The sequence below is a fragment of the Tachyglossus aculeatus genome, chromosome 17, assembly GCF_015852505.1.
Source record: "Tachyglossus aculeatus isolate mTacAcu1 chromosome 17, mTacAcu1.pri, whole genome shotgun sequence".
Taxonomy (NCBI): domain Eukaryota; kingdom Metazoa; phylum Chordata; class Mammalia; order Monotremata; family Tachyglossidae; genus Tachyglossus; species Tachyglossus aculeatus.
Window position 1 is genome coordinate 36305874 of NC_052082.1, and position 14354 is coordinate 36320227.

The 14354-nt window shown below is 46.5% G+C and overlaps 1 protein-coding gene across 1 annotated transcript in view; it reads left to right on the forward strand.

The window, feature by feature from the left end:
- The window catches only part of COQ2 (coenzyme Q2, polyprenyltransferase), a 55190-nt gene that overhangs the window by 27995 nt on the left and 12841 nt on the right, over nucleotides 1-14354 (forward strand). The window contains exons 6-7 of the mRNA XM_038758805.1: nucleotides 3383-3468; nucleotides 12116-12249. Of these exons, the coding sequence (XP_038614733.1) occupies nucleotides 3383-3468; nucleotides 12116-12249 (220 nt within the window). The remainder of the gene's footprint in view (nucleotides 1-3382; nucleotides 3469-12115; nucleotides 12250-14354) is intronic.

Here is a 14354-nt window from a genome sequence, read left to right on the forward strand (position 1 = left end):
GGGTCGGGACCGTCTCTCTGTGTTGCCAACTTGGACTTCCCAAGTGCTTAGCACACAGTAAGCGCTCAATAAATGCGATTGAATGACTGAATGATTATTATTAGGTGCATAAAGCTTTAATTCTATTGGTCCTGACGGCTTTGACACCCGTCCACGTGTTTGGTGGTGTTCCCTGTCTCCCCCCTGTAGACCGTGAGCCCGCTGTCGGGTGGGGACCGTCTCTATACGTGGCCAACTTGGACGTCCCGGAGTCTCTCTTGCCCCCCGGGGTCCTCTCAGGGCCCGCTGGGCCGATCGACCACGGTATTTCATCAATCAATTGTATTTATTGAGCGCTTACTGTGTGCAGAGCACTGTACTAAGCGCTTGGGAAGTACAAGTTGGCAACATAGACGGTCCCTACCTTTGTTACGATGACATCTAGTAAGCGCTCACTGTGTGCAAAGCACCGTTCTGAGCGCCGGGGAGGTTACCAGGTGATCCGGTCGCCCCACGGGGGGCTCACAGGCCTCATCCCCATTTTATAGAGTAGGGAACTGAGGCCCAGAGAAGTGAAGTGGCTTGCCCACATCAATCAATCGTATTTATTGAGCGCCTACTGTGTGCAGAGCACTGGACTAAGCGCGTGGGAAGTCCAAGTTGGCAACATATAGAGACGGTCCGTGCCCAACAGTGGGCTCACAGTCTAGAAGGGGGAGACAGAGAACAAAACCAAACATATTAACTAAATAAAATAAATAGAATAGATATGTAAAAGTTAAATAGAGTCATAAGTAAATAGAGTAATAATAAATAGAGTAATAAAGAAATAAAGTCACACAGCTGACAAGTGGCGGAGCCGGGATTTGTTGAGCATTTACCGGCTGCAGAGCACTGCGCAACGATAACATTTATTAAGCGCTTACTATGTGCAAAGCACTGTTCTAAGCGCCGGGGAGGTTACAAGGTGATCCGTTGGTCCCACGGGGGGCTCACAGTCTTCATCCCCATTTTATAGAGGAGGGAACTGAGGCCCAGAGAAGTGAAGTGGCTTGCCCACATCAATCAATCGTATTTATTGAGCGCTTACTGTGTGCAGAGCACTGTACTAAGCGCTTGGGAAGTACAAGTTGGCAACATACAGAGACGGTCCGTGCCCAACAGTGGGCTCACAGTCTAGAAGGGGGAGACAGAGAACAAAACCAAATATATTAACTAAATAAAATAAATAGAATAGATATGTACAAGTTAAATAAATAGAGTAATAAATAAATAGAGTAATAATAAATAGAGTAATAAATAAAGTCACCCAGCTGACAAGTGGCAGAGCCGGGATTTGTTGAGCATTTACCGGCTGCAGAGCACTATGTAATGATAACATTTATTAAGCGCTTACTATGTGCAAAGCACTGTTCTAAGCGCCGGGGAGGTTACAAGGTGATCTGTTGGTCCCACGGGGGGCTCACAGTCTTCACCCCCATTTTATAGAGGAGGGAACTGAGGCCCAGAGAAGTGAAGCGACTTGCCCAAAGTCACCCAGCTGACAAGTGGCGGAGCCGGGATTTGTTGAGCGTTTACCGGGTGCAGAGGACTGTACTAAGCGCCTGGGGGAATTCAATACAGTAGACTTGGTAGACGTGATCCTTGCTCTCAAGGAGTTTCCTTTCTAGACTGAAGGGCGTCTAGCTGATGCATGCGGTAGAGAAGGGAGATGAGCGATCGGTCAAGCCAGGCTTCCTGGAGGAGGTAGCAAACCCAGAAAATGTTTCTCCATTAAAAATTCCAGTGAATGATAATAATAATAATAATAATAATAATAATAATGGCATTTATTGAGTGCTTACTATGTGCAAAGCACTGTTCTAAGTGCTGGGGAGGTGATCAGGTGGTCCCACAAGGGGCTCACAGTCTTCATTTGCACATAGAAAGCGCTTAACAAATGCCATGAAACAATTATTATAAGTTCTGTAATTAAAATAAGGAGAATAAACTGGGTACTTGGCTATTCAGAGCATTTCGTTCAAACTCTTGTTCGTGGCCAACAGATTTTTGTGTGGTTTCCCCAGTGCAGGCTGATTCATTCATTCATTCAGTCACATTTACTGAGCGCTCACTGTGTGCAGAGCGCTGTACTAAGCGCTGGGGAAGTCCAAGTCGGCAACATATGGAGGCGGTCCCTGCCCAACAGCGGGCTCACGGTCTAGAAGGGGGAGACGGACAACAAAACGAAACATATTAACAAAATAAAAGAAACTGAATAGCGAATATGGTGTTCTGTAGACACGATCGATGGAGAATATCTGACTGAATACCTGACTGATTCGGCCAAGTCTTTTGCAATCAATTTACAGTTATTTACAGTGAATACAATCGGCTCTGAAGCATTTGGATCGAGCCGATCGTGGTGACGTGGCCTGGTTATGGAGATGGTGTTTATTAAATGCTCACTGTGTACAGAGCACTGTACTGAGTCCTGGGAAAGAGTTCACAGGTGGAAATTAGACATGACCTCTGTCCCGTGGTCGGCTCACCATCTAAAATTAAAGAGGGGGAGAGGGGAATGGGGCTAGAAACGTGAAAAGATGAAACAAAGCGCTGACAGTTGTCAGCTGGGTGACTTTGGGCAAGTCACTTCTCTGGGCCTCAGTTACCCCATCTGTAAAATGGGGATGAAGACTGGGAGCCCCCCGTGGGACCACCTGATCGCCTTGTAACCTCCCCAGCGCTCGGAACAGTGCTTTGCACATAGTACGCGCTTAATAAATGCCATTATTATCACTACAAGCAGCGTGGCCCAGTGGAAAGAGCCCGGGCTTTGGAGTCCGAGGTCGTGGGTTCGAATCCCGGCTCCGCCGCATGTCTGCTGTGTGACCTTGGGCAAGTCACTTAACTTCTCTGAGCCTCAGTTCTCTCAACTGTAAAATAGGAATTAAGCCTGTGAGCCCCACGTGGGACAACCTGATCACCTTGGATCCCCCCAGCGCTTCGAACAGTGCTTTGCACATAGTAAGCGCTTAACAAATGCCATCATCATTATTATTATTATTATTGTTATCCCCATTTTCCAGATGAGGGAACTGAGGCCCAGAGAAGTGAAGCGACTTGCCCAAAGTCACCCAGCTGACAGTTGGTGGAGCTGGGATTTGAACTCCAAAGCCCGGGCTCTTCCCACTGAGCCACGCTGCTTCTCTAATGAATGAATATTCATTAATATTAATATTCATTCATTCATTCTGCCGTATTTATTGAGCGCTTACTGTGTGCAGAGCACTGTACTGAGCGCTTGGGAAGGGCAAGTTAAATATCTTTCTCCTGGTTGCTTTGCTGTCGTGATCAATGACGTTGAAGCGGTGTGACCGATCCGGTGTTTTCACATTTCTGCCGATTTTTTCTCTCAATCCAGTATAGCGCTGGGAGCGGCGTCCCTGGCTCTTGTGGTCATCTACCCTCTGATGAAGAGGATTACTTATTGGCCGCAGTTAGTCTTGGGTGAGCCTGAACTGACCGTCGAGCGTTTTCCGCGATTCTTTCCAAGTGTGTTTCGGCCGTGGCGACGGAGTTAAGGGTTGGTGGCGATTAGAGTTAATAACGCGCCTGTCCAGATTTAGAAGTCAAATTTACTTGGAGTAAAGAAAAGTGATGTGTTTTATTTGGGCAGATGCAGTGAGGTATTGTGTAACATCATTTATAAGCGATTTCTTTTTTAAAAAAAGTAGGGCCCCATTTGACCTGAGAGCAGCGTCCTTAATATTATTATTATTATTGACAATAATAGTAATAATAATAATAATGTTGGTATTTGTTAAGTGCTTACTATGTGCCAAGCGCCGACGGGGGGAGATACAAGGTGATCGTGGGGCTCCCAGTCTTCGTCCCCATTTTCCAGGTGAGGTCACTGAGGCCCAGAGAAGTGCAGTGACCTGCCCAAGGTCACACAGCAGAGCCGGGATTAGAACCCAGGACCCCCCGACTCCCAAGCCCGGGCTCTTCCCGCTGAGCCGCGCTGCTTCCCTCAACCGTACCTTTGTGTCAGCTTGGAAATAAGCTGAGAAGCAGCGTGGCTTGGAAGTCAGAGGTCCCGGGTTCAAATCCCGAACTCCGCCGTGTGTCTGCCGTGTGACTTTGGGCAAGTCACTTCACTTCTCTGGGCCTCAGTTCCCTCATCTGGAAAATGGGGGTGAAGACTGGGAGCCCCCCGTGGGACAACCTGATCACCTTTCATTCATTCAGTCGTATTTATTGAGCGCTTACTGTGTGCAGAGCACTGTACTAAGCGCTTGGGAAGTACAAGTTGGCAACATATCGAGACGGTCCCTACCCGACAGCGGGCTCACAGTAAAATGGGGATGAAGACTGTGAGCCCCCCATGGGACAACCTGATCACCTTATAACCTCCCCAGCGCTTAGAACAGTGCTTTGCACATAGTAAGCGCTTAATAAATGCTATCATCATTATTATTATTATCATTGTATCCTCCCCAGCGCTTAGAACAGTGCTTTGCGCATAGTAAGCGCCTAACAAATGCCATCATTATCATGATTAAATAACAGAGTTAGGCCTCAGCACATTTTCACAGCTCACAGCACCGCTCACGGTCTTGTATCCTCCCCAGCGCTTAGAACAGTGCTTTGCACATAGTAAGCGCTTAATAAATGCTATCATCATTATTATTATTATTGTATCCTCCCCAGCGCTTAGAGCAGTGCTTTGCGCATAGTAAGCGCCTAACAAATGCCATCATTATCATTATTAAATAACAGAGTTAGGCCTCAGCACATTTTCACAGCTCACAGCACCAATCACGGTCTTGTATCCTCCCCAACGCTTAGAACAGTGCTTTGCACATAGTAAGTGCTTAATAAATGCTGTCATTATTATTATTATTATTGTATCCTCCCCAGCGCTTAGAACAGTGCTTTGCGCATAGTAAGCGCCTAACAAATGCCATCATTTTCATGATTAAATAACAGAGTTAGGCCTTAGCACATTTTCACAGGTCACAGCACCGCTCCCGGTCTTGTATCCTCCCCAGCGCTTAGAACAGTGCTTTGCACATAGTAAGCGCTTAATAAATGCTATCATCATTATTATTATTATTATTGTATCCTCCCCAGCGCTTAGAACAGTGCTTTGCGCATAGTAAGCGCCTAACAAATGCCATCATTATTACTATTAAATAACAGAGTTAGGCCTCAGCACATTTCACAGCTCACAGCACCGCTCACGGTCTTGTATCCTCCCCAGCGCTTAGAACAGTGCTTTGCACATAGTAAGTGCTTAATAAATGCTATCATCATTATTATTATTATTATTATTGTATCCTCCCCAGCGCTTAGAACAGTGCTTTGCGCATAGTAAGCGCCTAACGAATGCCATTATCATGATTAAATAACAGAGTTAGGCCTCAGCACATTTTCACAGCTCACAGCACCGCTCACGGTCTTGTATCCTCCCCAGCGCTTAGAACAGTGCTTTGCGCATAGTAAGCGCTTAATAAATGCTATCATCGTTGTTATTATTATTGTATCCTCCCCAGCGCTTAGAACAGTGCTTTGCACATAGTAAGCGCCTAACAAATGCCATCATTATCATGATTAAATAACAGAGTTAGGCCTCAGCACATTTTCACAGCTCACAGCACCGCTCACGGTCTTGTATCCTCCCCAGCGCTTAGAACAGTGCTTTGCACATAGTAAGCGCTTAATAAATGCTATCATCATTATTATTATTATTGTATCCTCCCCAGCGCTTAGAGCAGTGCTTTGCGCATAGTAAGCGCCTAACAAATGCCATCATTATCATGATTAAATAACAGAGTTAGGCCTCAGCACATTTTCACAGCTCACAGCACCAATCACGGTCTTGTATCCTCCCCAACGCTTAGAACAGTGCTTTGCACATAGTAAGTGCTTAATAAATGCTGTCATTATTATTATTATTATTGTATCCTCCCCAGCGCTTAGAACAGTGCTTTGCGCATAGTAAGCGCCTAACAAATGCCATCATTTTCATGATTAAATAACAGAGTTAGGCCTTAGCACATTTTCACAGGTCACAGCACCGCTCACGGCCTTGTATCCTCCCCAGCGCTTAGAACAGTGCTTTGCACATAGTAAGCGCTTAATAAATGCTATCATCATTATTATTATTATTGTATCCTCCCCAGCGCTTAGAACAGTGCTTTGCACATAGTAAGCGCTTAACAAATGCCATCATTATTATGATTAAATAACAGAGTTAGGCCTCAGCACATTTTCACAGCTCACAGCACCGCTCACAGTCTTGGATCCTCCCCAGCGCTTAGAACAGTGCTTTGCACATAGTAAGCGCTTAATAAATGCTATCATTATTGTTATTATTATTGTATCCTCCCCAGCGCTTAGAACAGTGCTTTGCGCATAGTAAGCGCTTAACAAATGCCATCATTATTATGATTAAATAACAGAGTTAGGCCTCAGCACATTTTCACAGCTCACAGCACCACTCACGGTCTTGTATCCTCCCCAACGCGTAGAACAGTGCTTTGCACATAGTAAGCGCTTAATAAATGCTGTCATCATTATTATTATTATTATTGTATCCTCCCCAGCGCTTAGAACAGTGCTTTGCGCATAGTAAGCGCCTAACAAATGCCATCATTATCATGATTAAATAACAGAGTTAGGCCTCAGCACATTTTCACAGCTCACAGCACCGCTCACGGCCTTGTATCCTCCCCTGCTCTTAGAACAGTGCTTTGCACATAGTAAGCGCTTAATAAATGCTATCATCATTATTATTATTATTATTGTATCCTCCCCAGCGCTTAGAACAGTGCTTTGCGCATAGTAAGCACCTAACAAATGCCATCATTATCATTATTAAATAACAGAGTTAGGCCTTGGCACATTTTCACAGCTCACAGCACCGCTCACGGCCTCGTATCCTCCCCAACGCTTAGAACAGTGCGCATAGTAAGCGCTTAACGAATGCCATCATCATTATGACTAAATAACAGAGTTAGGCCTCAGCACATTTTCACAGCTCACAGCACCGCTCACGGCCTCGTATCCTCCCCAACGCTTAGAACAGTGCGCATAGTAAGCGCTTAATGAATGCCATCATCATTATGATTAAATAACAGAGTTAGGCCTCAGCACATTTTCACAGCTCACAGCACAGCTCACGGTCTTGTATCCTCCCCAACGCTTAGAACAGTGCTTTGCACATAGTAACCGCTTAATAAATGCTATCATCATTATTATTATTATTGTATCCTCCCCAACGCTTAGAACAGTGCGCATAGTAAGCGCCTAACAAATGCCATCATTATCACTATTAAATAACAGAGTTATTTATTAAATAAATAATTAAATTGAATTAATTGAATTATTTATTAAATAGCAGGGTAGCAGCGCCGTATTTGTCTGTGTTGTACCGGGGGGGGACCAACCCGAGCGGGGCCGGAGTCTATTAATTACGGTATTAAGTGCTTCCGTTATGTCAAAGAGCCACGCCGACTTGTGGGGTGGGTCGGCCCGCGCGGGGAGGAAGCCTCTCACCCACATTTTTCCGAGGGAGGCAACCGAGTCAGCCGAGGTGGGCCAACCCGCCGTCGTCATTCTACCGCTTCAGTTCTCCCCCCGCCGCCGCCGCTTTCGTCTCCTGCCTCCTTCTCCCCGCTTTTCCCCAACTCGAGGGCGGCAGCCTGGAGGGACGGAGTCGCGGGAGGAGGAGGAAGAAGAGACGGACCGGTCAACCCCCCCGCTGCGCTTCCCGGTTCGGACGGAGGCCGGTCACGGGCTTGACCCCCACTTCGCCGAGAAGCGAAGTGACTTCATCATCAATCGTATTTATTGAGCGCTTACTGTGTAAGCGCTTGGGAAGTACAAATTAATAATAATGTCGGTATTTGTTAAGTGCTTACCAGGTGCCAGGCACTGTTTTAAGCGCTGGGGTAGATACAGGGTGATCAGGTTGTCCCAGGCGGGGCTCACGGTCTTCATCCCCATTTTCCAGATGAGGTAACTGAGGCCCAGAGAAGTGAAGTGACTTGCCCAAGGTCACCCAGCTGACAAGTGGCGGAGCCAGGATTAGAACCCGTGACCTCGGACTCCCAAGCCCGGGCTCTTCCCGCTGAGCGAAGTGACTCGTCCGAGGTCGCACCTCAGGCGGGTGGCGGAACCGGGATTAGAACCCAAGACCTGCCGACTCCGAGGCCTGCGCTGTCGCCACCCCGCTCTTCCCGCGGGATTTTCCCCCCTTAAAAGTTAGCGTGTGTTGAGAGAGGAGCCGAGGGGGCTGCCGCCCCCGCTTCCCGTAAATTCGGCATCACTTGGTGATAATGATAATAATATCGAGAGGCAGCGTGGCTCAGTGGAAAGAGCCCGGGCTTTGGAGTCAGGGGTCAGGGGTTCAAATCCCGGCTCTGCCAGTTGTCAGCTGTGTGACTTCGGGCAAGTCGCTTCACTTCTCTGGGCCTCAGTTACCTCATCTGTCAAATGGGGATGAAGACTGTGAGCCCCCCGTGGGACAACCTGATCACCTTGTAACCTCTCCAGCGCTTAGAACAGTGCTTTGCACATAGTAAGCGCTTAATAAATGCCATCATAAGCGCTTAGTACAGTGCTCTGCACATAGTAAGCACTCAATAAATACGATTGATGATGATGAATAATAAAAATTATAGTGTTAAGTGCAGTAGAGCCCACTGTTGGGTCGGGACTGTCTCTATATGTTGCCAACTTGGACTTCCCAAGCGCTTAGTCCAGTGCTCTGCACACAGCAAGCGCTCAATAAATACGATTGATTGATTGATTGATTGGTGATGATGATAATAATAATAATTATGGTGTTTGTTAAGTGCTTACTATGTGCCAAGCACCGTTCTAAGTGCTGGGATCGTCCCCGTATTCACTCGGTCGTATTTATTGAGCGCTTACTGTGTGCGGAGGTAGGGACCGTCTCTGTGTGTTGCCGCCTTGTACTTCCCAAGCGCTTAGTCCAGTGCTCTGCACACAGCAAGCGCTCAATAAATACGATTGATTGATTGATTGATGGGTGATGATGATAATAATAATAATTATGGTGTTTGTTAAGTGCTTACTATGTGCCAAGCACCGTTCTATTGATTGATTGATGGGTGATGATGATAATAATAATAATTATGGTGTTTGTTAAGTGCTTACTATGTGCCAAGCACTGTTCTATTGATTGATTGATGGGTGATAATGATAATAATAATAATTATGGTGTTTGTTAAGTGCTTACTACGTGCCAAGCACCGTTCTAAGTGCTGGGATCTTCCCCGTATTCACTCGGTCGTATTTACTGAGCGCTTACTGTGTGCGGAGGTAGGGACTGTCTCTGTGTGTTGCCGACTTGTACTTCCCAAGCACTTAGTCCAGTGCTCTGCACACAGCAAGCGCTCAATAAATACGATTGATTGATTGATTGGTGATAATGATAATAATAATAATTATGGTGTTTGTTAAGTGCTTACTATGTGCCAAGCACCGTTCTAAGTGCTGGGATCGTCCCCGTATTCACTCGGTCGTATTTATTGAGCGCTTACTGTGTGCGGAGGTAGGGACCGTCTCTGTGTGTTGCCGCCTTGTACTTCCCAAGCGCTTAGTCCAGTGCTCTGCACACAGCAAGTGCTCAATAAATACGATTGATTGATTGATTGATTGGTGATGATGATAATAATAATAATTATGGTGTTTGTTAAGTGCTTACTATGTGCCAAGCACCGTTCTATTGATTGATTGATGGGTGATGATGATAATAATAATAATTATGGTGTTTGTTAAGTGCTTACTATGTGCCAAGCACTGTTCTATTGATTGATTGATGGGTGATAATGATAATAATAATAATTATGGTGTTTGTTAAGTGCTTACTATGTGCCAAGCACCGTTCTATTGATTGATTGATGGGTGATAATGATAATAATAATAATTATGGTGTTTGTTAAGTGCTTACTATGTGCCAAGCACCGTTCTATTGATTGATTGATGGGTGATAATGATAATAATAATAATTATGGTGTTTGTTAAGTGCTTACTATGTGCCAAGCACCGTTCTATTGATTGATTGATGGGTGATAACGATAATAATAATAATAATGGTGTTTGTTAAGTGCTTACTACGTGCCAAGCACCGTTCTAAGTGCTGGGATCTTCCCCGTGTTCATTCGGTCGTATTTACTGAGCGCTGACTGTGTGCGGAGGTAGGGACTGTCTCTATGTGTTGCCGCCTTGTACTTCCCAAGCGCTTAGTACAGTGCTCTGCACCCAGTAAGCGCTCAATAAATATCATCAATCGTATTTATTGAGCGCTTACTGTGTGCAGAGCACTGGACTAAGCGCTTAGTACACTCTAAATATGATTGATTGATTGCGGAGAACTCTACTAAGCGCTTGGAAAGTACAGTTCAGCAGTAGAGAGAGACAATCCCTGCCCAAACCGGGCTGACAGTCTAGAAACAGGGAAACAGGCGTCAGTATAAATAAATAGAATTATGGATCTATACACGTCAAAACAAATAAATCTGCATTAATATAAATCAGTAGATTTATTGATGTGCCGTGGGGTGAGGAGAGGGGGGTTAGAGCAAAGTGAGCGAGTTGGGACGACGCGGAGGGGAGGGGAAGCGGAGGAAAACGGGGGCTTAATCCGGGGAGGCCTCTCGGAGGAAGTGTGATCGTTCGGTGGATTTGAGGAGGGACGGCATTCCAGGCCAGACGTAGGACGTGCGGGAACGAGGCCCGGAGAGGAGGTTAGCTCCGGAGGAGCGGAATGTGCCGGCTGGGATGTAGGAGGAGAGAAGGGAAGTGAGGTAGGAGGGGGCGAGGGGATGGGGAGCTTTGAAGTCCGTAAGGATACAGAGGTTGATAGGCAACCGCTGGAGATTTTTGAGGAGGAGAAAGACAATCCGGGCCGCAGAGTGAAGTAGCAGGGAAGCAGCGTGGCTCGGTGGAAAGAGCCCGGGCTTTGGAGTCGGAGGTCATGAGTTCAAATCCCTTGTCAGCTGCGTGACCTTGGACAAGTCACTTCACTTCTCTGGGCCCCAGTTACCTCATCTGGAAAACGGGGATTAAGACGGTGAGCCCCAGGCGGGACAGCCTGATCTCCTTGTAAACTCCCCAGCGCTTAGAACAGTGCTTTGCACATAGCGCTTAAGAAATGCCATCATCATCCTCATTATTATTAAGTATGGATTGAAGTGGGGAGAGACAGGAGGGCCTTCTAGACTGTGAGCCCACTGTGGGGTAGGGCCCGTCTCTATGCGTTGCCAGCTTGGACTTCCCAAGCGCTTAGTACAGTGCTCTGCACACAGTAAGCGCTCAATAAATACGATTGATTGATTGATGGGAGATCAGAAGGGAGGCTGATGCAGTAATCCAGTCGGGATAGGAGGAGTGATTGTAATAATAATAATAGCGTGGCTCAGTGGAAAGAGCCCGGGCTTTGGAGTCAGAGGTCGTGGGTTCAAATCCCGGCTCCGCCAGCTGTCAGCTGGGTGACTTTGGGCAAGTCACTTCACTTCTCTGGGCCTCAGTTACCTCATGTGTAAAAAGGGGATTAAAACTGTAAGCCTCCCGTGGGACAACTTGATTACCTTGTAACCTCCCCAGTGCTTAAAACAGTGCTTTGCACATAGTAAGCACTTAACAAATACCATTATTATTATTATTTTGTTCTCACTCCTTTCTTTTACAAGTCTGCCTTTTCCCCCGACGTCCCGTTGCCCCCTCAAACCTCTTCTAGGAAGAGTCGGAAAATGCTGCAGACCCTCGGGGAGAAAGATGTTAGAAGCGATTCGCTTTTCTCTGGTTCTAGCTTTTCCCCAGACGTCCCGTTTCCCCCTCAGACCTCTTTTAGGAAGAGTCGGGAAATGCCGCAGACCCTCGGGGAGAAAGATGTTAGAAGCGATTCGTTTTCCTCTGGTTCTAGAGCCCAGATGATCCGTTGGGTTTTTTTCTCCTTTTCATCCCGAGAAAGGACTAGGTAGAATTCCAGATTCCCAGTGCCTCTTCTTTTCAGTACGTTGTTCAACACTTTAAATCTCTGCAGCATTTTCTCAACTAGCTTGCGCCTGTAAATAGAATATGTCATAGTCCTGATTTTTGTTTTCTTTTATCTTAACTGTAGGACTGGCCTTCAACTGGGGAGCCTTGCTCGGGTGGTCTGCCGTTAAGGGGTCCTGCGATCCATCCGTCTGCCTGCCCCTTTATTTCTCCGGTGTGATGTGGACGTTAATCTATGACACCATCTATGCCCATCAGGTACCGTCATGATAAACCTTGGGTTTTTGCTTTGGGGTGAAAATCCATTACGGAACGTCCCTCCGTTCCACTGTATTATGCGTTTTTGTGACCACAAAGAACTCGGTGCTGTTTCCAAACCAAGACTGCCCGGCGTCCCATCGGGGTGATCAGTCAGCTTATTTATTGAGCACTTACCGTACGCAGAGCACTTTTGGGAGAGCACAATATTTCAGAGTCGGTAGACACATATTCCTTGCCCACGGTGAGATCACAGTCCAGAGGGGAGAATGGGTATTAATGTAAAGAAATAAATTGTGGATATATACTTATATATATATATATATATATATATATATATATATATATATATATAAGTGCTTTAGGGCTGAGGAAGGAGTGGATAAAGTGACGCAGAAGGGCAGGGACGAAGAGGAAATGAGGGCCTAGAAGGGGACGGCCTTTGGGGAGATGTGCCTTCAATAAAGCTTGGAAGGAGGGAAGAGCGATTGTCAGCTATGAAGAGGGAGGGCATTCCAGTCCAGAAGCGGAAGAATGATACTGGTAATATGCTTAATAATAATGATAATCGTGGTATTTTTGAAACACGTAACTACGAGCTAATAGGATTAGACACGGTCCCACCTGGGGCTCCCAGTCTGAATCCCCGTTTTACGGGTAACTGAGGCATAGAGAAGTGAAGTGACTTGCCCAAGGCCACACCCAGCAGACAAGTGGCAGCGATAAGAAACCAGGTCTGGGCTCTTCCCGCCGAGCTGCATTGCTTCCCGAGTTGTTATTCAACTAGAAGTTGCCCTCCCTCAGAGTGTGAATTTCGGGAGAGCCGCGACCTTTGACCAAAAAAAAAACAAGCCAGCCTCTTGATTTGGGAGTAATAATAGCTGTAATGGTATCGTTTGGAAAACTTGGGATGCACATCCTCTGCCCACAAGGAGCTTGCACTCTAAAGGGGCGAAACAGACTTCGGGATATTGACAAATTGTAATCCAACCGAACAATTAACTGTACGATTGATCGCGAAGATAAACTTAAGGGCTGCTCGATTAGCGCACAAATAAATACGCAGCTGCTTGGGGAGCTACGACTTGGGATGTGAGAAGTTAATTGGCAGGTGTTATTAAGCACATGGGAAGTGCTTAATAAATGCTATTATAAAAAATTGGGGAAAACATGTTGGAGGAGGTGGGAGATTTGGAAGGCTTTAGATTTGGGGGGAGCTGTGCTCTCCTATTTGAGAGAAACAATAAACTCCTCCTCCGGGGAAGACGGGATTGTGTTTTCCCGACTCTACTGTATTTTACTTTCCCAAGTTCTCAGTGCGTAGGAAGCACTCTTTAATTAACCTCGACTGATTGGGCTGCACCTCTCCACCTTGTCCTGAAATGACGATCTGGTCATAATCTGGAAAGAACGTGCCCCGGATTAATGCTGTTCCCACCTTTCCAAGGGGCCTATGGATTTTTTTCCCCGAACGACGTCACCCGGCAAGTGTGGAGGACTCTGTTGAGGGTTTTCTAGCTGTCGCCAAAAGATGTTCGATGTGATTATGTGGGTTCCTAAAGGGGGGAGTCAGAATGTGGGCAACCCCCTTCCTAGGATGAGCGGGTAAATTAGTAATGCCGCCGACCGATCAGTTAATGGGATTTAGGGAGCGCTCGCTGTCTGCAGAGCACGGGCCCCGACGTGGGCGAAGACGGAGGAAATTGCAGATATTAAAATAGAGATGAACCACGTAGCGTCTTGAGGTGGGCCTTTGCATCAGCTGGGGTTGAGAAGAACGGCGCAACGAAGGATGGCGTGAAAGGACCCAAAAACTAAATATCCGGATTCTTACCTTGGGGAGTGGGGTTGGCCCTCCGCGCTACCTATTAATCAGGAATATTTATTGAGTACCTACTGTGTGCAGAGCACTGTACTGAGCGCTTGTAATAATAATAATGGTATTAAGCGCTTACTGTGTGCAGAGCACTGTACTGAGCGCTTGTAATAATGATAATGATATTTGTGAAGCGCTTACTATGTGCAAAGCACCGTTCTAAGCACTGGGGAGGTTGCAGGTTGTCCCACGGTGGGCTCACGGTTTTAATCCCCATTTTACAGATGAG